This window comes from Macrotis lagotis, chromosome 4 (genome assembly GCF_037893015.1).
Source record: "Macrotis lagotis isolate mMagLag1 chromosome 4, bilby.v1.9.chrom.fasta, whole genome shotgun sequence".
Classification (NCBI taxonomy): Eukaryota; Metazoa; Chordata; class Mammalia; order Peramelemorphia; family Peramelidae; genus Macrotis; species Macrotis lagotis.
This window is the reverse complement of record NC_133661.1, coordinates 15,195,658-15,222,435: the sequence shown is the minus strand read 5'-3', so window position 1 is coordinate 15,222,435 and position 26,778 is coordinate 15,195,658. Positions and strand designations below refer to the sequence as shown.

The following is a 26,778-nucleotide window of genomic DNA, read 5'->3' as shown; positions in this document are numbered from 1 at the left end:
TGATTTCTTTGGTGTAAACACTCAGTGAATAAAATTTCTACCAATCTTGGAAAATTCTCTAGCCTTGGAGCAATCTTGGGAGCACTATGAGATCAAGGGACTTGACCAAGGGTTACTTGATTAATATTGGGCAGAGAAAATTTTGAACATACCTGTTTCTGATGCATAGGCCAGTTTTCTATGTGGTATACCATGTTACCTCTCAAAGAACAATTCCTAAATGTTTGTTGTGAAGAGGACCAAATGAGTAAGTGAAAAGATGCAGCTCCTGCACATGAAACTGCTCTCTCTAGATTTTATACAGACATCTATCTAGAAAACTTATAGATAATAGATAAAAAGCAATTGCAATGAATGTATATCATATATGAGCATCCTTATGTATATAACTGAGAGGAAAAGTTAGGAGGGATGATAAAAAGAAAATTTCAAGTTTTTCCAGATCTCTCACAGAAAGTCTCCAACTACTACAATAAATCTTTATAATATTGGTATGAACTCACTCAGAAACAGTTAGAAAAAAACAGCTTTCTATAATTCTCATATATTCTCAAACATTTTCCCCTGCTTTTCTCTTATCTCTCTTTTAAAGCCTTTATGCCTGGGCTTCTCTTCCCCTTCATCTTCGTTCACTTCTTTTGTTCTATGACATTTCCTTTTAATTTACAGGATAAACAGTTAGATTAGGCAGACAATGATCACCAAATGTTAATTGGATATTCTTGTGACAAAACTCAGCATTTAGCAAGAAAAACTTGAAGAGTTCTTCCTAAGAAGAAACCTGAAAAGCAAGCTTTATTGTTCCTAAAAAGACATTTGGTAAATACATAAAGATAAAAATTGCTTTAATCTTGAGGATTTTCTCCTTACATTAAGCTTACAGGAAAATTACATGGAAAAATAGGCGTATAAATATGTTGGAGGCTAGATAGCTCCAAAATTGGAGAGGCAGAGATCAAAGGCAGGAAGTGAATTTCTTTGAATTAATCATTACAAGTTTTGTCAGGAAAGTTTTATTTCAACACCAAATTACGGCACGTCCCATTTCAGTTGTTTTTCAAACATTTACAATAGAAAGCAGTGGGATATTATTTGGATAATGTTTTGTTGCCTATTGTGTATAATCTATTGCCAATAACTTTATAGCTACTTTACAAACTATTATTGTTACAAAACACTCAGTCACTGATGGTAATTATTAATGAATGCTTCTATAGTTTAAGGAGCTGTGATTTCATATGTTTTAGACTCCTAGTACACATAGCAATTTTTCTATTCTTTGATAACTAAACTAGACTCCTCTAATCAAAATGTCATCATCTTCACAGCTATCCTAGAGATAAGTGATGAGGGATGAGCTTTGCCCTCATGCAACTAATGGTCTAGGTGACATAAAGTGTGCAATGAAAACAAGAGATTCTATTGATTCTTCTTGATCAGGAAAGAAAAAACCAGGAGGACTGGATGGAAGCCATAAAGAGGAAATTTTAGGCTTGATGCAAAGAAAAACACCATAACAATTATTGCTATTCAGAAGTCAACCAGGTTGGCTATCTCTGATGTAGAGGGTTCCCTTCATTGAAATTTGAGCAAAGGATGGTCACTCATTGGGGATGTAGGTGAAAAAACAATTATTTTTGAGAATAATTTGAATTGCACCATTAGAGTTGGATACATTTCTGAAATTCTTAGCCTTTCATTTTGCTTTGAGATTTACAGGGTCCTACCAATATTGTAATTCACTGATTCTGATATGGATACACACTAAGGTTATAAAATATATAAAGACAATAGAATTAGAGTAGATAGTAAAATTTAAGTAGATAGTAAAGAGTGAGCAATTTACTTACATCACACTTACACTCATTAATATGTCTAAATAATAAAATTAATTGATCGTGTCATTCCATATTCAAGTTATTTTTATGTGTATTAGTGTAGTTGCAATGATATTTAGGGTTTTTTTTAATTTTCTCCCCCCCAAACTGGAATACTTGAATAGAGAGATACTTGTTCAACTGGAGGCAGCAGAAACTAATGGATCTCCTACGAGTGCGACTTATGAATTGCACTAAGCTAAGCTAATAGTTATGTCTGCAGTGTCTGTCATCAATATGGTGAGACCCTAGGAGGAAGCTCACCAAGCTTCCTAAGGAGGGACAAATCAGAAAAGCCCAGAGAATAGTCAAGGATATGCTGATCAATAGTGAGAGAGCAGCTTGGTGGTGAAGTAGAGAGAATCCAGAGCCTGGAATCAGGAAGACTTCAGTTCACATATGGCCTTTGCTACTTGTGTGTTTCTAAGCAAGGCACTTAACCCTCGTTGCCTTAGTTTTCTCATCTATAAAAATGAGCTGGAGAAGAAAAAGAAAAACACTCCAATAACTTTCCTGAGAAAACTCAAAATAAAGTCACAGAGTCAGATACTACTAAAGCAACTAAACAACAGTCCAATGCACTTCCATTCAAAAGTAAAATAATTAAAAATTAACATTGTTCTGATTTCATTTGTTATAAATAGATAAATCATTTATTGTAGTTTATAAAAATGTATAATTCTTGTAGTTATTTTAATGTCCTTGTTTCTCAATGCATTCAGGCCACAGATCCAGATGCTGGCATAAATGGACAAGTGCATTATAGTCTTGGAAATTTCAACAATCTCTTTTGGATTACTTCAAATGGAACTATTTACACAAGAGTAAAGCTTAACCGTGAAGTAAGAGACTACTATGAGCTCGTAGTGATAGCAACCGATGGAGCTGTACATCCCAGACATTCAACACTGACCCTGGCAATAAGAGTCTTGGATATTGATGACAATAGCCCTGTTTTCACCAACTCCACCTACACAGTTGTTGTCGAAGAGAATCTCCCAGCGGGAACTATCTTTCTTCAAATAGAGGTATATGAAAGAAATGACAATTTTTTAGGCCCACATCAGTATGTCCCTAGCTAATTTGTCCATTAATTAGTTTTCCTCTTGAAATTTATGAACAGAACCCGTATATATGGTAGAATAAAAAGCCTGGGGACACACTATGTTAGTCAATCTACAAGTAATTATTCATTGTCTGTCATATCTCATGGCCTTTGGGCATTCAAGTACAAATTCTGAAACAAATTGTAGTGGTAAAGAGATGACTTATGTTCCAACACACATATGTATATATGTAAACATAAACATATATATTAGAATATAGTATCTATCCTAATTTATTCTTTTTGGAAACATTATCAGATTTGTTGAACTGGAGTTTGAGGGAACAGAATATAGATATCATTTTTCTCTTCCTTGGTTCTCCCTCTTGGATTCCATTAATCCCTATAAAGTTCAGCCCAAGTACCATCTCCTACAATATAGCTTTCTTAATTGCCCTACTTTAGCATTCACTTTATATTTATCTTTAATATATTTGTTTTTTCCCTAACTGTGTACACAACCTTTCCTTTTTCCCTCAAAATACAAGGGGCTTGAAGGCAGGGCCTATTTCATTTTTATATTTTTTAGCCCTAATCTGTGGCTCATAGCAGGCATCTAATGAATGTGTAGGGAATTTCATTGAATAAATTATCTTGAAAGTGAAATTATACGTTTTGAAAAAGAAAACCAAGCCTGAAGGTTGTATCTTTAATGCTGTTTTTCACTAAAATAGTTTTACTATTGTCGTTGTTTGTCAGTTTAATTAGTAACAGTACCTTTGTTAGTCTATGTATTTTTCCTCTCCCCAAAACTATAGTATATCATTCCTTGAGGGTGGGGACAGTATTTCATTGTTGTTACTGCTTTGTGTTCTCAACATACAGTGAATAAATGAATGAATGAATAACTGAATGGTTGTGTAGAAACTCTGAAAATGTCCACAGCACCAATGGCTGAACTCCTCCAATCTAAACTCTATTCTAATTATCCCATTATAGGCCACTGATGTTGACCTTGGTGCCAATGTTTCCTACCGGATTCGAAGTCCAGAAGTGAAACACTTATTTGCCCTGCACCCTTTCACTGGAGAATTGTCCCTGTTGAAGAGTTTGGATTATGAGTCTTTTCCAGAGAATGAAGCCTACATCACTTTTCTTGTGGAAGCTTTTGATATTGGAGGAACCATGCCCCCAGGCATTGCCACTGTCACAGTGATCGTGAAGGTAAGCAAGAGATCTCAGAAACTCAAAAAATCATCTTGAAAAAATATATCCAAAATCAAGGTGTTTGGGCAGGTCTCTTCATTTTTAACCATTAGTGTTTCTTTTTTTTTTCCCCATCTCTTAAATCTCTTCTCGGTTAATTTTCCTGTGATGTTTCTTTATTTTTCTAACATTGGTTAGAAGTATTTCTGCTATGTTCTCAACTCAGTCATGGTTTTTCTCCTCTATGTCACATCACAAATACAGAAAAATGAAAAAAGTCAACTATACAGATTTTAAAGAGAGAAAGTAGTAAACAGAGTATTCTTTTAAGTCAGAAAGACAAGTTCATTTACTACCTCTGACAGCTGTTTGACTCTGGATAAGATATTTAATCTCTAACCTAAGGCAACTTTCTATGATAACAAATTTGCAGAATAGTTCTATGATGTCCAGTCGTTATGGAATGACTGAGCAAAGCAAGTTACATGAACAGGATGGAATATGATTGATGAAAGAACCCAGGATTATGATACCATAAAGTGGAAGGAGAGCGGAATGGGTTGGTTTATAAAAGGCGTTGTTCTCATTACTAAATATGGAGGAAATATTATTTATTCTAATCTTTCACTTAGAAATGAATCAATTTAGATGTATCTAATGGGTCATGTGTTTTCATGGAGATGGATTGACTAACAATACTTTACTTTATGTGTTATTCTGCTTATTCCATTCAATTCAGTAAACATTGATTAAGGCACTGCTCTGTTTTTGGCAGTGGGTCATGTGGGAGGATAAAATTAGGAAAATAAATAGCTTTCCCTGACATATTATATGAGGAAAGCAACATATGTACATATAAGAAATTCAAAATGAACAGAAGAATATGGCAGCAGCTTCACCAGAAACCGAGAAGGAAACTAAAGAAAAGCTACCTGAATCAGCGTATGGTTCAGCTCAAGTTTTGAAGGAAGCTGAAGGAAGGAAGAATAAGTTCCAGAAAAGTCAGAGAGACATAGACAGAGACAGACAGACACACACACACATACACACACACAGATACACAGAGAGAGAGAGAGAGAGAGAGAGAGAGAGAGAGAGAGATGACCTAGTGTCAAACATAAAGAATAGCAAAGAAGTCAATTTTTCTATACCATAGTGAGAATGGAGAGTGATTTATAATAAAGATAGCTCAGGGCTGGACTGTCAATGCTCAACTGGAGAATTTGATCAAAGAAGAGAATCCCAACTGCTGTCGTGTCAGAACTGCTTAGATTCAAGATCTTATATCGGTTTTTTGAGCAGTTCTGTTTACACCACTCTATTTCTATTTCTGATATCCCCCAGAGTATTTCTTTCAGGAATATCCCTGGCACAGTTTTTTGTTTTTCAGTCATTTCTGACTATTGGGACCCTATTTGTCATTTTCTTGGCAAAGATGCTGGAATAAATTGCCATTTCCTTGTCTAATTCATTTTACAGATGAGGAAACTGAGGCAAAAAGGGTTAAGTAACCTGCCTAGGGTCATTTCTAATAACGTCATTCCCTCACTCCAAAAGTTTGCCTTCCTATAACATTGAAGGAAAACATAATTTCTTCATTTGTTATTTTAATACTTTCATAACTTGGCTGTAACCCAGTTTTTCAAGATGATTCCAACTTTTTTCTAGCTCATGAAGTATATCCTGCAGACTAGCAATACTCCTTTCTCTTTCTTTTTTATTTTCAATCTCTATGTCTTTGCTGGAAACCTATCTTTGGTTCAAGTTTCCTGAAAGCTACTTGGACAGCATTTCTCTCTCTCAGAAAATGAAAAAAAATGGACTTGATGGTCCCTTTCCACTTTAAGTTCATGACAACCAATGGAAGCAGAAAAGATTTTTACTGAATTGAATGTTATATAAGCAGACTATTTCTAGACATATCCAGAAAGACTGTTTTGATTTTTGCCTCATTTGGGTTATTGTTCATGATGCCCAGTTATCTTGCGGAGGAGAGATTGGTTAGATTTTATCGCAAGATCCCCAACTGCTTCTTGTAGGCAATGTTCTTAGGTACAGGTTCAACCCAGGAAAATGAAAGTCTTCATGTTCTGTCCTCAACAGTATCCTGCTGACATTTCCTAGGACTGACTAGGAGGATACATTTTTAAAGAGCCCCCCCGGAACTGGTCTTGGAACTGATCAAAAAACCAAAAAAACCAAAACATCCTCATTTTATATCTGATGATGTCTTTTTGTTATTTTTTTATACATAGGAAACAATGAAACAATATTAAGTGAAACTGCCATTTCCCCAAGTATTGTATTTTCTGTGTGTGTAAGTTGTGCCTTACAGTAATTACCAGACTGGGTCTAAATTCTCACAACCTATTAAAGTTAACTCACACTGATATACATGGGCTTAGATAGGTTTATTCCTTAAAAGTTGAATGAGTCATCTCTTCTACCTTACCCCTTTGTTTCTTTCAATATATCAGACTGCTTACTTTTGTTTCTTACAATTAATAGAGAAACAAGGTACCCATACCAGTCATTTGGCATAGATGTCAACCTGATATGATTTAAATTGTCTAATACCATAGAGTATTTTTAAATGTAGATTACTTTACCTGCATAATGATGATAATCATGATAGATGACATTTGTATAGATCTTAGAATATTCCAGTCATTGGGGATAACTACTTTGAAGGTTTTATTTGATTCTCTCAAAAGGGCAGGTGGTATAGTGAAAAGAGTATCAGATCTGGAGTCACAAAGTCTGATCTTCCTGAGGTCAAAATGTGAACTTGAACTCTTACTAGCTGTATATCCCTAGACAAATCATTTAATCCTGTTTGCCTCAGTTTCCTCATCTAACTATTCTCTACTCCACAAGATTAACTGAGCATCATGAACAATAGCCTAAATGAGAAAAAAACTCAAAATAGTCTTTCTGGATATTTCTAGAAATTGGCTGCTTATATAATTCAATTCAATAAAAAAATCTTCCTCATTTTCTGAGAGACAGAGAGAAATGCTGTACAGGTAGCTTTTAGGAAACTTGAACCAAAGATAGGATTCCAATAAAGACACAGAGATTGGAAATAAGATGTATGCCCAGGAAATGGAAAACCACTCCAAGGTCTTTGCCAAGAAAACCCCAAATGGAGTCATGAAGATTCAGACACGACCAAAGTAAATCACCAACAAATTTATCATAACACTAATAGGAAGTTACTCCTATTATTTCCATTTTACAGATGACAAAACTGAGGCAAACAGAGGTTGAATGACTTTCCCAGAATCACATAAATACAAAATGTATGAATGTGAAATTTTACCCAAATTTTCCTGATCCCAGCCCAACTCTCTCCATTGTATGGAGACTGACTGCCTAAATGAAACTACCTGAATGAATCCCTTTAGAAAATTTGCTTAAATGAGTATGTCAGTGGGGAAAAAGAATACTTTTTTTTGGTTAAATCAAGTTAAAAATTTTTATTTTTCCTAAGATTTTAAAGAAAAAAATAGATATTTGTTCTATTCTATGAGGCAAAAGACATTATTAAGAGTTAAGTAGTTGCATGGGGCGACTAGGTGATGCACTGAATAGAACACCGGCCTTGGAGTCAGGAGTACCTGGGTTCAAATACGACCTCAGACACTTAATAATTACCTAGCTGTGTGGCCTTGGGCAAGCCACTTAACCCCATTGTCTTGCAAAAAATCTAAAAAAAAAAGTTAAGTAGTTGCCATGCAACTTGGGTAATTGCTTGGGTTACAAATAAAAAACCGAAAACTGTCTCTGGTCCCAAGTGGCTTACATTGAAACGGGAGACAAATTAGCACCTAGACATGTTCCTTTGGTGTGCACAGCATCTGGAAAATGACATTAAAAGGAGAGAGAATTTCTAGTAGTCCTACAGGGTTAGGTGGAGAGGGAATGACCTGAAATGGTTCCTGCAAAAGGTGCTCCTTAAGCTTAGTCTTGAAGGATTCCCATGATTCTAAGCAAGAAAACTGAGCAAGGAAACTGTTTGTGGATTGAGGAATAACCAGTTAGGAGATGTAGTGTTTAACGTGAGCAAGCAGCAAGTCAGAGGAAGTTAAATTGTGGAGCAGATGAGGGCATTCAGGAGTGAGAAGAATGGAAAAAAGAAATACTCTTGCCTTAATGAGTCTTTGGACTCATTCCATCTAATGATTATTTAAAAAGGACTCAGTGGGAGGAAGTGAACTAGCTTTTATGTCTCTAAATTCTCCAACTAAATTTCAAGTGAGGGAAAATAGAGTATGTTTTTAAATCTATGGCACACATATATGTATGTATATAGAAATCATTTATATAAACAGGTTCACATTCCTATATACATACATGTTCTTATATACATAAATACACATGGTTGGTTGGCTCTTCTCCTTCATTATCAAAGGTTGTCGACACATCCTTTCAGATATCCGTACATAAACTCATACTTGTTTTTTGTAAAGCTTATGGAATGAATTGAAGAAACCAGTGACTGAAATATCTTCATTGGTTGGAATACTGGGGAGTTCCATTGTATTACACACACACATGTTCTTATATACATAAATACACATGGTTGGGTGGCTCTTGTCCTTCATTTTCAAAAGTTATAGACACATACATTCATAGATCCATGTATATGCTCATACTTTTTTCCATAAAGTTTATGGGAATAAATTGAAGAAACCAATGGCTGAACTATCTTCATTGGTTGGAATGCTGGAGAGTTCTGTTGGTAAAATTTGATTGAAATTTTAATGGAAAATTTTGAATTAAAGTTCTGTTCCAAGAAGTATCAAAGTATTCTAGAAAGACTAGTTTAATGTATCTTTGGTACTTTGTCTCTACATTGATATTTCCAATTATTTTGAATCAATCCTCTTAATGACAGGCTAGAGGATTCCTTGGAGCTGTGAAAGGGTACTGTGGGATGACGGTATTCACAAGGTACTTCTGTATTAGTCTCTAGTTATTTGTGAAGCCAGGGCTCTATGGTGGAAAGTGTGCCAACCCCTGAGTCTCAAAGACTTGTATTTTATGCCCTTTTTCTGACATACTAACTGGGTGAATCAGAAGCTATAATTTAATCTTTTGACACTCCCAAGTAAATCTCTCAAATCTTTGCTCACAAAGAGCTTGCTGATCTTTATTGGTAGAGGGTTTGTGGGGAGAGTTCATTTTATAAAAGTAATCAGAGATTCTGGTTTAAAAAAACCTTTTGAATGATACTATGCAATAAAATGCAATGCAATTCAAGACAACAAAAGACAATACAGCAAACCTAACACCAAACAAATAGCATCATTGGATGGAATTATTCTACTGAGCAATTCAGAATTTGCCCATTGGTCTATGGGACACTCAGAATGTTTTACCTCTTTCCTAAAATAAGGACAAGGGAGGAGTGTCTCTTGCATTCCCTTGAAATTCTATAGATTTGAATGGCATCCTGCATTTGTGCTGCATCTTCTTTATGGAATTCCTCAAGTCTGACACAGTGCATAAGCCAAAATTATGAAGGCTTCAGAAGCAGTTCAATCTACAGTAAGGGTTGCTCAAATTAGTTTTTTGAGATGGATTAATCAATAAAGGAAATTCCCTATGGAAGGAGCTCTGCATAAGCAGACTTTTCTATGCCAGTGCAAGATATATCATGCGCCTATAAACCCTGAAGTGAAGGAGAGAAAGAATTTATAGACAATGAGAGAACAGGCTTCCCTCTTTATGGCTCTGTTTCCACTACTCAAAATACCACCTACTTAGATAAAAAATGTTAAGACATTGATGTGAAGATACATCACCCCATAAAGTCTATTGAAAGTTAGTATGTAGAATGGGGAGCCGCCCTGCATTTGGAGTCTGATAACTTGCATTTCAATTCCAGCTTTATTCTATACTGTATAATTTTGGATATGTAGTCTTGACTTCTAGAGCCTCAGTTTACTCACCTGGGCTATTTCCAGTTATCCTGATTCATATCTATCACTAGACCTGATGGCTAGAGAAAAGTCAGACTGGTGACTTAGTGCAGGCCCCCCTCAGTCAAATCTAATTCAAGTGCTTATCATGGCATTGCCCCCCTGATGTCATGATCTTCTTCATCATCATCATCATCATCATCATCCATCTGTAATAAAGATAGTTAAGGGACTAGACTAGATATTCTCTAAGTCTCCTAGCTCCAGTACTGATGACACAAAGTAAATTTTGTTCATTGATAATCTTTAGAAATAACAATTCGGAGCCTGGATGTATGAATTGCTGTCTTGGGTTAGCTAGGGAATGACCTTGGTAACTCATAGAATATTCTTCATTGGAACTAGATAAATTTAAAATGACCCCTAGACCCCAAAACTATGAGATTGCATGATTCCAATCATTGACTCCTCATTTTATAGAAAAATGAAATGACTTTCCAGACTTGTGCTTTGAAAAGAAATAAATATTATTAAGTATCTAAACTATAGAAACCAGTATAGAAAATCATTTCCAGGATCACATGACCATAAAACTAGAATGGGTATGAATCATAAATACCATCCAGTCCAACTCACACATATTCTAAGGTTCATGTTGCTGAAATGATTTTCCCAAGATCATAGTGGGATTGTCAGATGAAGAATTTGGACCTATGCCTGCTGACTCCAAAGCCAATATTATTTCTTTCATACCACTCTTTACCAACCTCCCTTCAATTCAATTAGATTTCATTCAAAAATAAATATCAAATACAGCTATTTGTAATTGTGCTAGGCACTGGAGCCTCAGTGACAAAACAGAATTAAAAATAGTTCCTGGCTTGAAGCAAGGAATAGAATTTACCTAAAGATGACAAAAGAAATGGCAATTGAAGAGAAAGACATGGATGAGGGTGCCATACATGGGACATCTTGGAAGAGGTAATTTTGCTCTCAGCTTAGAAAGAAGATGGGAACCTCAAGAAGTGGAGCTGTGGAAACCTGCTCAGAGGCAAGGTTGTATGAAAACATTGAATTAAGAGATAGAAGGTCAGTTTAGGAAATAGCTGGGAGTCCAGTCTAGCTGGAAAACTCTTTGACAATCATTGGTGCAAAATAAGTTTGGAAGGATAGGTTGAAGACAGACTAAAGAGAGAGAAGCAAATGCCAGATCATAATAGGAGGATCAATTCCAGGCAACAAATATCTCAACAATTCCTACATTGCATGAGGAGGCATGGTATGAGATACTGGAAATATAAAAGCAAAACAAGAAACCAACCAATCAGAAGTCCTTGTTTTCAAGGCATTAACTTTTATGAAATATGTGGAACTCTAAATGGGACAGGATTTTAATGTGCTGTACAGTCAATAGGAGCCAGCATTTTCTGGACAGCTACGGATAAGCCAATTGGAAGAGCTTCCAGTAATAAGGCTATGATGGTCACAATATGCTCTGCCTTGGTCAGACTACATCTGGACTATTCTCAGTTTGGGGTATCATGTTTTATAAAGGCATTGAAAATCTAGCTGACTCATTGATGAATAAATACCAGGGTAAAGGGTTTTTAATTCCAACTAAATAAGAATCATTTGAAGAACGTAAGAATGAGAATGGGTACAAGATGATAAACTCATGTGTGATAACGTGAGTGAGAGAATGCCAGCAAAGAAGGAGATTAAGACAAGGAGGTGTCAAACTGTGATGATGGAAGCTAAGGAATCTGGGAAGCCGAGGTGAGGAGTCTGATCATTAAAGACATGGAAGAAATATGGGGTAAAAACATACTGATGGAAGATGCACTGCCTAGAGTATAACAAGCAGGACATTTTTAGTAGAACATATAGTATGCAAGGAAAAATAATGTGTACCATGCTGAAAAGGCACCCTGGAGATTGTAAATGTTAAATGTCAAACAAAGGAGTTGGTATTTCCTTATTCTTTCCATGTGAGCACATAACCTCTGTTTACTGGGAGTTTTGACAAACTATTTTGTACATCACATAATTGGTAATCTATTTATATTCAGAGAGAGATTTGTACAAAGCCTGGCTCCTACTGGGAGACTGTCAAGAAGAATTTTCTATGACAAAAAAAAAATGTTGGGAAACGCATTGTCTTCTTGTCATTTTTAAAATCCAGTATTTCATAGATAGTCCATGAAACCAATTATTGAAAATTGTGATGAGACTGAAGTAAACTGGAGTAATGTTTGGAAGAAAAAAATAACTTCCATAGTTAATTCAATTCAGTCCAATTCAACAAGTATTAATTTCTCCATCCTTGTATATGCCAAGCCCTCTGCCGGCATTGGGAAGACACATATTAAAACAAATGAGCAAAAAGAGCCTTGTTGAACAGGTAGAAATAAAATTACGGCTAATCATTGACTCCTGCCACAAGATATCATTCTGTGGCAGTTTGCAAAAAGTATCCAGGATAGAGAGGCTAGAATCCTGGATAGAGCTAAGGTGAAATCCTATCTCAGACCCTTGCTAGCTAGTCACTTAACTTCTCTGGGCCTCAGTTGTACTATCTGTAAGATGAAAGGGATGAACTTGATGACCTTTAAATCCATAATTATATAAACCTCCAATAAAACCAAATGGATAAAACAGGCATAAAGGCCAAGTGTGTGTGTGGGTGGTTAACTAAGCATCTGAGAGGGTCTGTGATATCATCCATGAGTCTTCATTCCAAATAATTAGAAAATAATTTAAAGTCATCTTGTAATGACCCATCTATGTCATTGGCACCTATCTCACAGCAGAGTCAAACACCACCTCAGTGTCATAAAAGACACTTCTGTGAGTCATTGTAACTTACATAAATATTAATAATTGGAAAATGATAGTTATGATAATGAAAGCCTACCAAGATGGGTCTTTGGATTTGCAAAGTGTTTTTCTTTTGGTCTTATAGAAACCCTATGAGGTATATGGTATTTTTATCACCATTTTACAGATGAAGGCACTAAGACTGAGAAAAGTTAAATGATTCATAACAAATAAATGTCTGAGGCAGGATTTGAACAAAGGCCTTCAGAACTTCAAATCCATCATTCTATCTACAATGCCTCCTCCCTCTTTCCTGATCATCTGTTTAAGTCTCAACTCTGAGAATCTTTTTCAGTATTTCAGAATTGAATTCAGTATCTCAAATCCTAACATCCTGAATATACCTTTCCTAATTGCCTCAATTGCATGCTTTCCTCTCCATTCTCTTCATGAAAGACGTATGCATTCCCAGTTTAATTTGTACTAATTTCTTTGAAATCTAAGGTCTGGATACAAATAAAGACATTTGGCTACAAGTAGCCTCTGTGATTTATCAGTGTAGGGAAGCACTCCAACCAATGGAGGTTAATCATATTTGGTGAATAAAGCACTTTCTAAGCAACAGGTAGATGGCAAAGTAGGTAGTTTACCCAGGACCTGGAGTCAGAAAGACTCATCTAATTGAGTTTAAATCTAGCCTCAGGCACTTAATAGATGTGTGACCCTGGGCAAATCTTTTAAACCTGCTTGCCTCAGTTTCCTCTTCTGTAAAGTGATCTGGAGAAGAGAATGACAAAATACTCCATTCTCTTTGCCAAGAAAACCCCAAAAGTGATCCATAAGAGTTGGACATTATGAAAAACAACTGACTTGAAAAAACACATGGAGCGGTTGGTTGGTGCAGTGGATCGCAGGCTGCTAGAGTCAGGAAGACCTTTGTTCAAATTAAGACTCAGATACTTAGTAGGTGAGAACCTGGGCAAGTCACTGAATTCTGTTTGCCTTATTTTCTTCTGTTTGATTTAGAAGAAATTGGCAAAGCAATCCAGTATCTTTGTTCAAAAGCAAAACAAAACACAACCCAAAGGGGTCATGAAGAGTTGGGCATGATTGAACCCCTAAACAACAATAGAGGCACATAGAGATTTAAAGTATGCAACTAAAATCTAAGAAGAATCTATAGATTCTTCTCCAAGCTCACCATTCCATCTCCCATGTAGCCTTCTTGCAATTAGCTGGGGAGTGAAATATAACACAAATGCAATATAGGAGATAACTGGTCCACATCTGGCTGGCATCTGAGCCTTAGGTGGTGAAAAGCCAAATGTGAATCAATAAAGCAGTGTTGTTTTGAACAGCCAATAGACTGTTTCCTGTTTGTATTAAAAGAAATCTAACCTTCAGAAACCCAGGAGAGACCTTCTGCTATGCTCAGTGGGTCAATTTTTTATTAATTCACAATGTCAGTTTTGTTCTGCACAATTCTAAAAGTATCTGGAGAAAACAGAGGGGCAGAAAGAGGTTGGGCCACAAGACTTCAGAAGTCCCTCTTCAGTTCTATTATTCTAGGATTCTGTATTTGAAATTTAATTTATTTTTCCTAAAGAGAAATAAGAAGGCCAAATCCATGTGAGAACAGCAACTATTTTACCCTCAGAAGAGAGATAGGAGTAAAAAAGAGTTCGTTTTTTTTAAGTGCCAGGAGAAAAAGAAAACACAGAAACAATATTTTTGTTGGGAATGTTCCAACTAGAATCCATCCCCATTTGAAATTACAGTTGGCAAGGAGCCTGTATGGACACCTGAGGATTCTTAGACCTTTGAAAGTCTCTGGGTGACTCATTTTAAAAACAAACCTTCTGAATGCATATCTTCAGGTTTTGATGTCTTTCTAAGTTTCCTTTCTTACTCTGAGTACAGATATAACTTGGAGAAGCTCGTCCAACAAGTCACCAAACACTGATTAAGTACCTACCTTGGGCTATGTTCCTTGTGATTCTCTGAGGACAAAAATTCAAGAAAGAAAAATAATCCCTTATCCTCAAGGGGAATACCTCTAGGGGGTTGGAGGAAGTGGATAGATTTTTTTTTAATGGGGCAGTGACAGAAGAAAAGCAGAAAGAAAAGAAGGAAAAAGAGAGGTATTTCACCAGGGAGAAGGAGCTGGACATTGAAAACAGAAATGGAGGATATTGAACTCAGTGACCATAGTAACAACTACCATTTAGATGGTGCTGAAGGTTTGCAAAGCTTGACTGCCATGACATTATCTGAGCTTCACAACAAACTGAGAAGGAAGATGCTACAGGTACCATGATCCTCACTTAAAAAAGAAAAAGCAAAATAATGCTTCATGAACTTAAATTTCTTATTCAGCATCACACAGTCAGTAAGACACTCATGTGGGAGAAGCCAGAGATCAAGACTAAAGAAAGCATTTTATAAACTTGTCTTATTTAGTCCTTCTAGTCTTTTGAGATGATAGTTGGATCAGTTTACAACTCCAACAACAGTTTCAGTATCCTGGATTTCCTACTTTGGAGGTGGGGGGAGGGGGAATTTTGTTAAGTTTTTGTTGCTGTTGTTTTCCTCTTGTTACAATCAGCCAACCAATGAGAATTTACTGAGCATTTACTATGTCTGATGAACTTTTCTAAGCACCCCCCAAAAACTGAGTCCTTGCCCTCAGGGAGTTTACATTCTAATTTGAGAGAGACACGATTAAGTACATACAAAGTACATGCAGTTTCTGGGGTAAATAAAACTAATCCCAACTCATGTTGATATAGTGCTTTCAAGGAATGCAAGGATTGCATTTTGCACACTCATTTGAGCTTTGCAACAGGTCTATGAGGTAGATGACATGATGTCCTTCAATCTACAGATTACCAGACTGAGAGTAATACAAAAGGGAAATACCGACTAATCAGAGACACAACTGAAAGGTATTAGAGACAGGGTGCCCATGGTGATGGTTTTATCATTAACCTTCTCTTGGAACACACGCTTGTAATATCTTACTGGTCATTGAAATACCTCACTGATTTGATGACCTCTGTGCCTCTTACTGTTTTGGGGAATATGTATGGAATGGCCATTGTTCTTCTTTCTCAATTCCTTGGAAAGGAGAGACACCATCATTTCCTTCTGAAGGTGGGAGTTTATAAAACATTATGAGGTTACGACTTGGGTCACATGCCATGAAGAGGCTGAATTTTAATTTGATTGGAGTGCCACGAGTGATGCACAGGCAAGAAGAGGGAGTTACAAGCTCTCCATTGGCTTGATCTGTAGGATTTTCCAATCTACCCTTCTGCCTCTTCAGACTAAGCATAAAGAATCCATGTACTGTGTTTCATGGAAATCAGGGTGGTATTTGTCTACACAGCCACCTCTACCTCATTAGGAACTGATGGTATCACTACTTCATCTCATCAGTACAGTTCAAATTTGGGAGGTCTTCACAGTACTCAGAGGTATTGCAGTAAGGTGACCTCACCCAGCTGTACCTAGAGCACTGGATGGATAGGAGTTTGAGGAAAGTCTCACCTCTCAGCAAAGAAGTAAATAAGGCAGATGTTGTCTGGTATGGACTTATTGGACAGCTTCTGTGTTACAAGGAAGAGATCTATTAGGAGATGCATTCATTGGGAAATGAAGAGGCATAAAAAAATTTCAACAGTTTTTTTTTGTTTTGCTTTGTTTTTCTTTGCTTTTTTAGTTTTTAATGGCAAAAAAGAATACCAAACAGAAAAATTTTCATTAAAATTACATGACCATATATACTTTTTTTAGGATACATTACAAAAGGGTTTTAAATCTTCCCCTCTTTAGATCCTCCTGTATCCAGAATAGGATACATTACAAAAGGGTTTTAAATCTTCCCCTCTTTAGATCCTCCTGTATCCAGAATAAGTTATCTCATAATAATGTTCTAGCACTGACTTTTGCTTCATTTCTTTCTAATTGCCTCATGAAGCTTCAACTTGATTAATTTTACCACATTGCAAGATACTGCTTTTTCCCTCCATCTAATGACTGAAAAGCTTTTACATCAGCTGTCAAATTTGGACTCAACTTTCCAAAATGAGTGACAGTAATTATCTTAGAGTTTAGTTTTGAAAAATAAATCAAGTCTTTATTTTCTGATTCATTTTTCTTTCCAACATCATTAACTTGGACAGGGTGAACAGGGCTTTCCTTCAGGTTTCTATGGGTTAGATTAGTTACTTGTTCTACCCCCTAACTTTTTCTCCTTCCAGTACTAAAGTGTCCATGAGTAGACCAATGACAGAACCTAGGACATTTCTGCTGATTTTTTTTCCTTTAAACTGCCTGCCTTTTAGCTGTTGGCCCTTGACACAGAATTCCCAATATAATGGAATATTTAAACAACCCTGTCACAATCCAGTTCTTGATTTGTATTTTAATTTCTCTTTTTTGTATTGTGTGATACTGGGCATGTGATTCACATTTCCCAAATTTCAGAAATTTGGAAGATTCTGAATCTTCTGAAATCCTGAGATTTGTTGAGACTAAATAGCTAAAACCTGATCAATTAAAACACTTTTTTAAAAGAATCTACCAGTTTTTTTTAAATAAGCAACCTCAGTGCACATCCATTGGTAGTCATGATAAAAAAGTTCAATCATTTTTGTCAAGCATGTGGAAATAAGCTTGGTGGAACCATAGTACAATCCCATCTGATGGAGAAGACATGGTGGTGATATTATCAACGGTTTCTTCTGATTACATCGCACTTCCTTCTAGAGGAAGAAAAGACAAAAGAGAAAATCAGCTATGGGGAGAAGAGCTTCCCCATCACTCACTGCATGCAATGCAAATATTTTCTCAGAATTGCTTTCCTGGATGCTTCCTCCAGATATCTCTGTGTGGCAGTCAGAACCAAACCAACACCAAGGTTATCTATCATGTTCCCTTGTCTGGAATGATATGTTCCAATGGAAAAATGAGGAGCCCACTGCACAATCGAGGAGCACCTGTCCAGGATATCAAAAAAAAAAAAAAAATATGGCTACAGTAATTGTTCTGAATTTCTATCTCCTCTTATCAAGTATGGAAAATAAATGTGGCAAAAGTCCATTCTTTAATAGATTCTCATCATTTATGGCCTCAGCTTTGTTCATAAGAAACCAGAATGATAGAATTATATTTTTGGTCTATTATGCATTTTGTTGCAGATTGAATCCAGAGAAACATCCCCCTCCCTAGGACAAAAAGTGAGGCAGCTCTTCTGGCAATGTGTCAATGATGCGGGATTTCTGTGATCACATCATTGTGGCTTTCCTTACAGAGATACAGCTAGCACTCTAACCAACTCTTTCCATACTCAGACTCTCTTCTCAGTCCTTCCAAAAGTTTGTAACAGTTGATCCATTCTGCTAGCTAAAGGGATGACCCTAAATATGTTTTCTCTTTTTGTTTAGAAAATATTCTATTCAGAAAGGAGAAACCCTAAAATATTCAGAATTCAAATTCTCCTTCAATTAATAGTATGGTGAACTGCCAAGGTTCCTTTGTTTCTACAGAATTTTATTCTTAATGATTTACTATATAGCCTTTGGGCTTCCTTCTCTTCTTGCAGAAGTTTTGTTTGTTGAATCTTCTCCTTCAGTCCTTATCAGACTGATCCTGGCTTTCTCTGCTGCATCACAAACTCTAAGAAGAAATTGTGACTTCCCCATAAAGTTCCCATAATACCTCACCCAGTATACAACTTTATTCAGTGAAAAACAGAAATAGAATATATGTATTCCAGCCTTTTGAAGCATGAAGTCATATTTAAGGCAAGACTTTCCTGATTTTTAATGCAGAGAAAATTCCAGCAGATATCTAGGAAATCTTATATCCAGCTCATTACAATTCCAAAATAGGTGCCAAGTTGATGGCCTGTTGCCCATAATTCTCCTCTCTTTCATTTGTCTTTCCAGTGGAGCTACTGAATAACCTGATAATAAAATCATTTTTTCCTTCCATGAATATTCATTCATATTCAGTCCACCAGTGATTCTTTCCCTATAGATTCTCGATTTCTGAATATGAAGCTACCCACTTCAGTTGCATTGACAATCCCCTACCATTTTATTTGTCCCTTTCCTACGTAAATAAAGTCTACTCATCCAGAAGCACTTGGCAGTCATCAGTTCCTCCCACCAAAGTGTAGTGCTGGGGCATATGGTCGTAGAATAATAAACACTTTTTGACTTGATAAACATGAGACCAGATTTTCTTTTTTTGGGTTAGATATTCTTCTGGCTAGCTCCTAAATGTGGGTATAGATGTTTTAGCTAGGCTACATAAAGAGAAGTGTGGCTTCCAGGAATATGGAATTCGTTGGCCTGCTTTCAGGTAAGACTATACATACTTCATTCTGGGTGCCATTGATTTGTTTTTCGTGTATTTTTTAATTGAAATTTTATTTTGTTTTTCCCAATTACATGTTATGGTGGTTTTTAACATTCTCAATTTACATATTAATGAGTTAGATATTTTTATGCCACCTTCCCTCCCCTCCTCCCATCCCATGGCTCCAAACAGTCTGGTAAAAGTGGTATATGTACATTTGTGCTTAATATATTTAAATTGATCATTTTGTGTAAGAGAAATTAGACCCAAGGGGAAAGGAAAAAACATGAGATAAGAAGGGAAAAACCAAAGAGAAGTTTTAAAAAATTAATATAGTATATATTCAGATTCCATTTTTTTCTCTGGATGTGGATGGCATTGTCCGTAGTAAGTCTCTAAGAGTTGTCCTTCATCTCTGAACTGCTGGAAGCAGCTGCATCTATCATAGGTTGATCTTCTCACAATGTTCTTGTTATTATGTACAGGGTTCTATTGGTTCTGCTCCCTTTGCTCAACATCAGTTTGTGTAATTCTTTCCCTGCTTCTCTAGAGTCGGACCATTCTTGGTTTCTTATAGAACAATAGTACTCTATAACATTTATATACTATAACTTTTTCACAGTCATTCCTCGATTGATGGGCATCCCCTGAACTTCCAATTCTTTGCCACTATAGAAAGAGTACCATAAATATTTTTGAACATGTGAGACTTTTTTCATTTTTATGATTTCTTTTGAATATAGGCCTAATACAGGTGCTCTTTGGGTGTAGGTCCAAATTGCACTCTAGAATGGCTGGATCCTTCACAAATTCACCACCAGTGCATCATTGTTCCAGTTTTTCCACATTGTCTCCCAGTAAAGATGATTTTCTTTTTGTCATTTTAGCCAATCTGATAGGTATGAAGTGATATCTGATACTTTTTTATTTGTATTTCTCTAATCAATAATTATTTGGAGCATTTTTATGACTATATATATGTATATACATATATATATATATATATAGTTTTAATCTCTTCATCTGAAAACTGCCTCTTCAAATCCTTTTACTATTATCAACTGAGGTATGATTTGTAATCTTACAAATTTGTTTCAGTTCTCATATATTTAAGATTGAGTCCTTCATCAGAAACACCAGCTGTGAAAATTGTTTCCCAGCTTTCGGTTTTCCTTCTAATCTTTGCTGCATTTGTTTTGGCACCTTTGTTTAAGAAGGATGTTGCTAAGGAATAGTAGGGATTCTTCACCTTTTTGTGTGTCATGTACCCTCTCAAGTGAAGCAATGGATCCCTTCTCAGAATAGTGCAGAAAACAAACACAAAAGATTACAAAGAGAGTATATTATGTTAAAATACAGTTATCAACATTCATGGATTTTTTTGAGTTCACAATGCCCAGGTAACAAATTTCTGAGGCTGGCTACAAAAATGGTGGTCACAAGGTTGCTGAAGGGCTTTGAGTTCAGGACATAGCAATATTGATAGAAGGGAATGAAAATCGTTAGCCTGGAAAAAAGGGTATGTTATTAAATGGTTGAAAGACTGTCCTATGGAAAAGTGAACATACCTGATAGGAGGTGTGAAGAAACTTGAGTCAGGAATGGGCTTCCTGTATATTTAATAGTATTATTATTATAATTAATATTCTTTATAAGAATATAGTAAATCATTAAGCATTAAGAGAATACATTCCCCTCAATGGCAGCCATTTAACAAAGACTCAATGATCATTTTTAGGGATCAGCAAAAGACAAAATTCCTTTTTCAGGAGCCCCATCAAGCCCAACTCACAATAAGGGCAGGCCTGGATCTTGATCCCAAGGTTTTCAGTGCCTTCAAGGCAGCCAATTCCATTTTTCCCCCTCACTTTAATGATTGGGATGTTCTTACAGAGTTACCTGGGGCACTGAAAGAGTGATTGACTTGTTCTGGCTCACATAACAAGAAGAAGGAGTGTGCCTTAAACCCAGTTCTTCTTGGCTTTGAGATTATCTATCTATAGTCTACATCATACTTTCTCTAGTCAAAATACTTATAAGGGCCAGAAGAGAGAGATTTTTTTCTATTTTCCATAGGGTTAACTCTAGTTCTAGTCTGTTCATCCTTACTGAAACATGTGACTTTCTCCATTTTTTGCTTTTTATAAGTCTAATGTACCACAAACATAAAAGAGAACTATGTTTAACAGCAGTTTGATAATTGCATTGACCCCTTGTGGAAATGAATTTATAGCCACTTCATTAGTATTTCTTCACTTTGCATTGTCATTGAAATTGTTATATCAAAGCAAATACCAAATACTCTAGGATAATGGATATAACATTAATTGAGAAAAGTCCAAAGGTTTTGGAAAGCAATTAAAAATTAGCCTTGTGTCAAAGTCCCTTTGACCTCTAATGGGCATCCAGCATTGAGCATGGGAAATGATTATGAAAAGAAGTTCCCTAGATTATAAATCAAGTCTTTGAAATGTTCAATTGTCGAAGGACTGTTTTTCATTCCTAACATAAAAGACCAGACAATGGTGGAGATTCTAATGAATTTGGGTAAGAGTTTAGATATCAGGAACCTGGGGTTCTAAGTCTAATTTTGATACTAACTGTACATACTTCCTGGTGGCTTATGATCCTCATGTGCCCATTTGGGTTAATAAAGACTTATCTAATTGCATCACAATATGTCCATGTTAAATAAGATCCCCAAATCATAAAACATGGAAGAGGCTTCAGAAGCACTATGGTCTAATGCAAATACCTGGAAAAGAATGTCCCTTATAGCAGCATTAACAAGTGGTTGCAAGACTCTATATGAACCAGATCTGTGTATTTTCAGGGACTTTCTCCCCCTCCCATGCTTGGAATGTTCTTTCTCATCAACTTTTCCTCTTAGAATCTGTAATTTTCCTCCCTCCTCACCTCAAAACTCCCCTCTCTAGAAGACCTTTGCCAAATCCCTTAACTGCCTAAACCATCCCTTCCAAAGGTATCTATTCTATACCTATCTGGTGTTGAGTCCCAACTCTTGGACTCTTATGTTGAGTCCCACTTCTGAACTCTTTCAATCTTCCCCAGGTGAGTGTTGGAAGGGTGGGAGACAAGGATGACAAAGGAGACAAGTACTCCATGAAGATCTCCAAGTGCTCCATTTATTCACCAAAACACTAGTGCCTAAATACCTTTCCAGTCTCTAATCCACTCCCATCCTGTGGTACTTAGTAAAACAAGGTTCTGATGTTCAAAGACACCAGGTACTGATAATTTACATTATTTCCATAGACAAGGTTCCCAACAATCTGGATTATATATTTTTTAAAGTTTATGTTATTGAGAACAATATACACATTAACAACACTATTATGGGGATGGCTAGGTGACGTAGTGGATAAAGTACCGGCCTTGGAGTCAGGAGTACCTGGGTTCAAATCCAGTCTCAGACACTTAATAATGACCTAGCTGTGAGGCCTTGGGCAAGCCACTTAACCCCATTTGCCTTGCAAAAACCTAAAAAAAAAAAAACACTATGATCAACCTTGATGGAAACAGCTCCTCTCAGCAGTACAGAGTTAGGACAACCCTATTAGACTGGCTATGGACAATGTTATCCCCATCCAGAGGAAGAAATAGAAAACAAAACAAAAAACAACCCTTCCAAATCCAACAAACGCTTTATAAAAATATCTCTTACATATCTCTTGCCCTTAATCATAATTCCTCATACCAAAAATGACTGATCTGTAAACATGTTTATCAAAAATATGGATATATAATGCTAACCTAATTGTTCACCACTGAGGGGAGGGGAATGGGAAAGGAGGAGATTTTGTAACTTAAAAATGTACATTTGCATATGGATGAAAATTAATTAATTTTTAAAAGGTAAAAAATAAGAGTACATGCTGTCCCTGTAATTAAAATGTAATGCTCTTGAGGGATGGAATCATTTTCTCTTTCTCTTTGAATTCCCAACACTTAGCAGGAGCTACTCTGTAAATAGTGATTGGTTGAATGCTCATGTGTCTTATGTATACGAATATATGCACCTATATTTTCTCTCTTATATTAGAATGCATGTCCCTTGAAAGACCACTTTCTCTTCTTCTTTGGTATCTTCAAGGCTTAACACAGTGACTCAAATATTTGAAGTCCTTGTTATCTGTGGATTGATTTACTGATAGTAATGCTTCTTTCTCTTTTTGTTGGAGTCTAACTGACCTTTTTGAATACTGGACTAAACAATTTCCAATTTCAACTAAACAGATAAGGATAAGGTGTTTTTTTTCCCTCAGTTGTTCTTAATGTTGTTTTTATCCACCTGTCTCCTAGTTTAGCATTTTTTATAATACATGTTCAAAGTCTTTCAAGTGATTTAGAACTTTTAAGCTATATAACTGGAAGTATCTTGGGAAGTTTCTGTCCCGGGTTTCTCTGTGCTTTATTCTCTTAGGTGGCAAACTGTGTTTATATGCTAAATTGCCTCATGTTGCTATCTCAAACATTAAAATTGTATGGGGAATGTACCATTTCCTCTTGGGTGCCAAACTGATGGGAGAATAATGGAACTGAGTACGAAGGACTGACAGTGGTAAATGGGTTCTATAATGCAAAGAGAATGAATCGTGAGAAACCAAAGGAGCCATTGGCGCTTCCTCTCTAACCTGGTTTGGACTCAACTGCAAATTTTGTTTTACAGGACATGAATGATCACCCTCCTGTGTTTTCCAAGCGCCTCTACAAAGGGATGGTTGCTCCAGATGCAGTCAAGGGCACACTGATTACTACTGTATTTGCTGAAGATGCTGATCCTCCAGTAAGTTGAGTTAACGTTACAATCTCTTGAAAGAAAAATTTGAACTTGCATAAGGGTTCCTAAGTCCATGGAATAACCAAAGTGATAAGTATGGATTTTGAACTCTTCTGCCCAATATATTTTATATGCTAATGATCTATGTCCCAGTGGGTCAGATGATTAGTCTAAAGGCAATTCCCATTGCCTACCTTCTATGGACTCTGAAAGCTTCTGTCCTTAAGACACAATACAGGATAAATAGATGTGAAAGGGAGGGGTAATCTGCTTGAATTTATAATGACTTCAGGATTCAGGCTGTAGATTTCTCAATGATATGGTATATGTGATTGGCAGGATCACAGACTTTTAAAGTAGGAGAAGACCCAAAAGTTCATCAAGGCCTATTGGTCCTTGATAAAGGATTTTCTCTATATCATCCCTGAGCAGAACTTATCCAGTCTTTGCTTGAAAACTCCAAAGGATGGAGTTCTCTTAAGATACTTTGAGATGGCACTAATTATCATGCAATTATTTTTATTTTCTTACCTCATATCTAATTTAATTTCTTTGAAGCTTACGCCCATTGCTCCTAGTATTGCCTTCTGGGTCCAAAAGGAAGTGTAAGATATTTTTTTAGGATGTCTTTCATAATGTAGTTTTTTTAACACTTGAAAAATAACTTTCATCTCCCTCCTCAACCTTCTCTTCTCCAATCTAAACATACACTTCTTTCAGCCCGCCTTTATCTGGCAAAACCCTTGCCGTCTAGTTAACGTCCTATGGATGCACCCAGATCATTAATGACTTTCCCAAACTAATTTCACATCCAGAACTCATTACACTCTTCCAGATGTTGCTTCCTTAGGTAATGTACAGTGAAAGTATCTTCTGAGTTCCAGACACTATTCTTTGTTTGTTGAACTCAAAGAACCCATTGATTTTCTGGAGCATCATATGCCACTGTTGACTCCTATTGAGTTAGTGTTCCATTAAAGCAACCAGATCTTTTCCAGAGAAACTGCTCTCTAGTCACTTCTCCATTATCTAGAACTCATGGGTTGGTCTATTTCTATTGTTCATCTTCTATTTTTTAAATATGCATGACTAAACATCACTAAAAATACATCACAACTTTCAATTGTGATGACATTAAAAGTGGTGGCTGTGTGTGAGAGGACCCTCATTGAGAGGGTCATTCTACTCAGAGTAGTGCTTCCATTAAACAGTTATATAGGGCTTCTTCAGCAAGTCATGAATTATTTTTAGAAACCAGACACAGAACTCCCTCCCAAAATGCTACTGAAATGACAATTAAGTTTACCCCCTTATGAGGTAAAGGGACAGGGACTAGACGTAATTTATTAACATAGGGAAGATCTAAACAAAAAGATTCTCTGTGATACAGGTCAATATGATCCTTGCAATTTATAAACTCAAAGAGTTGCCTCTAGCATTGAGAGGCTAAGTGTTTTGTCTAGGGTCACCCAGTGTGTATCAAAGGGTCTCCAGCTTGGTTTTCTGACCCTTCCATTAGTTTGTAAACTCGTTGTTGCTGAGACTGGTTTTGCCTACTAGTAGCTGCATAATGAACATTTACCAGCCTCTCTAATGAGAGATAATTATAGGCCATGATGCCACACTATGACTGTACCTACGTGCTATAAGAACTTCAAAATACTTTGTAGAGCTCTTCAGTCTCATTACACCACATGATATAGGTAGAGGAAGAAAAGTTTACTTGAGTTCCAAGAGGATGTTAGAGACTGCTCTGGAAATAAGATGAGATTTTTCTGGATGCCTGACTCTTCACATCTCTTGTCACTATATTAAATAAAGAAAATGAAACTGTATAGAAAAAAATTTTAAGAAAGGAACAAAAGCCTGGAAAGTTAAAAAGCTGACTCAAAAAATTCAACTTTCTGTTCTTTACTTAACCTGCATATAATTTACTTAAAGAAATAGTTGGGAAGTTGAATGAGTAGCATATGAATTCTGGCATTTCCATTGTGATAACCCAACAGAAAACACAGAAACCAAAGCTGCTGACCTGAGTGAAAATGTCTTGTAAGTTTGGAGTGTGATTGGACAGGGCAGTGAAAAATTCTCTGAAACTAGTTTATAGCAACAAAGACAATGTAATCTCTGATACTACATTGTAAAGTGGTAAAAGAACTGAATCTTGAACATCAAGAAGCTAAGCTCAAATTCCATCTGGGCCAGTCACTACCTGAAGTCAGAGGGCACCTCGTGTTTACTAACTGTATGGCCTTAGGCAAGTCACTTAACTTCCAAAGTCCCCAATTTTCTCATATAGAAAATGAAGAGCTTAGATTAGATGGCCTTTGAGTTTTAAAATTTTATCTATTAATCACTTCTCCAGTTGACAAACTTTTATTGAAGGCGCATTATGTTCCAGGTTCTGTGATCTAAGTTGCAGTTGCAAAGAAAAATAAGCTCAAGTCCTTGGGGAGCTTACAATCTAATTGGGGAGACATCTGCACAAATGAGAACTTAGCCAATATACCCAGAACAGATGGACGGTATATTTAGTGAGGAAGGTACAAGCCGCTGCAAACAGGAATAGCCTAATGTACAGCGTGCAATTTGAGCTGAATTTTGAAGGAATCCTGATATACTAAAGAAAAAGGGAGATGGGAGATTTGATGCACAGGGGACCAGCCAGAACAAAGTAATGAGGACAAAAGTTGAACTGCCACGTATGAAGACTAGCAGGCAGGCCAGTTTAACCAGACT

At 36.4% G+C, this 26,778-nt stretch overlaps 1 protein-coding gene across 3 annotated transcripts in view; it reads left to right on the top strand.

Moving 5' to 3' along the window:
- PCDH15 (protocadherin related 15) overlaps positions 1-26,778 on the top strand; it is a 2,110,989-nt gene that overhangs the window by 1,868,707 nt on the left and 215,504 nt on the right. For all 3 annotated transcript variants that reach the window (XM_074232276.1, XM_074232274.1, XM_074232275.1), the window contains 3 exons: positions 2,600-2,905; positions 3,922-4,146; positions 23,929-24,045. In XM_074232276.1, the coding sequence (XP_074088377.1) occupies positions 2,600-2,905; positions 3,922-4,146; positions 23,929-24,045 (648 nt within the window). The remainder of the gene's footprint in view (positions 1-2,599; positions 2,906-3,921; positions 4,147-23,928; positions 24,046-26,778) is intronic.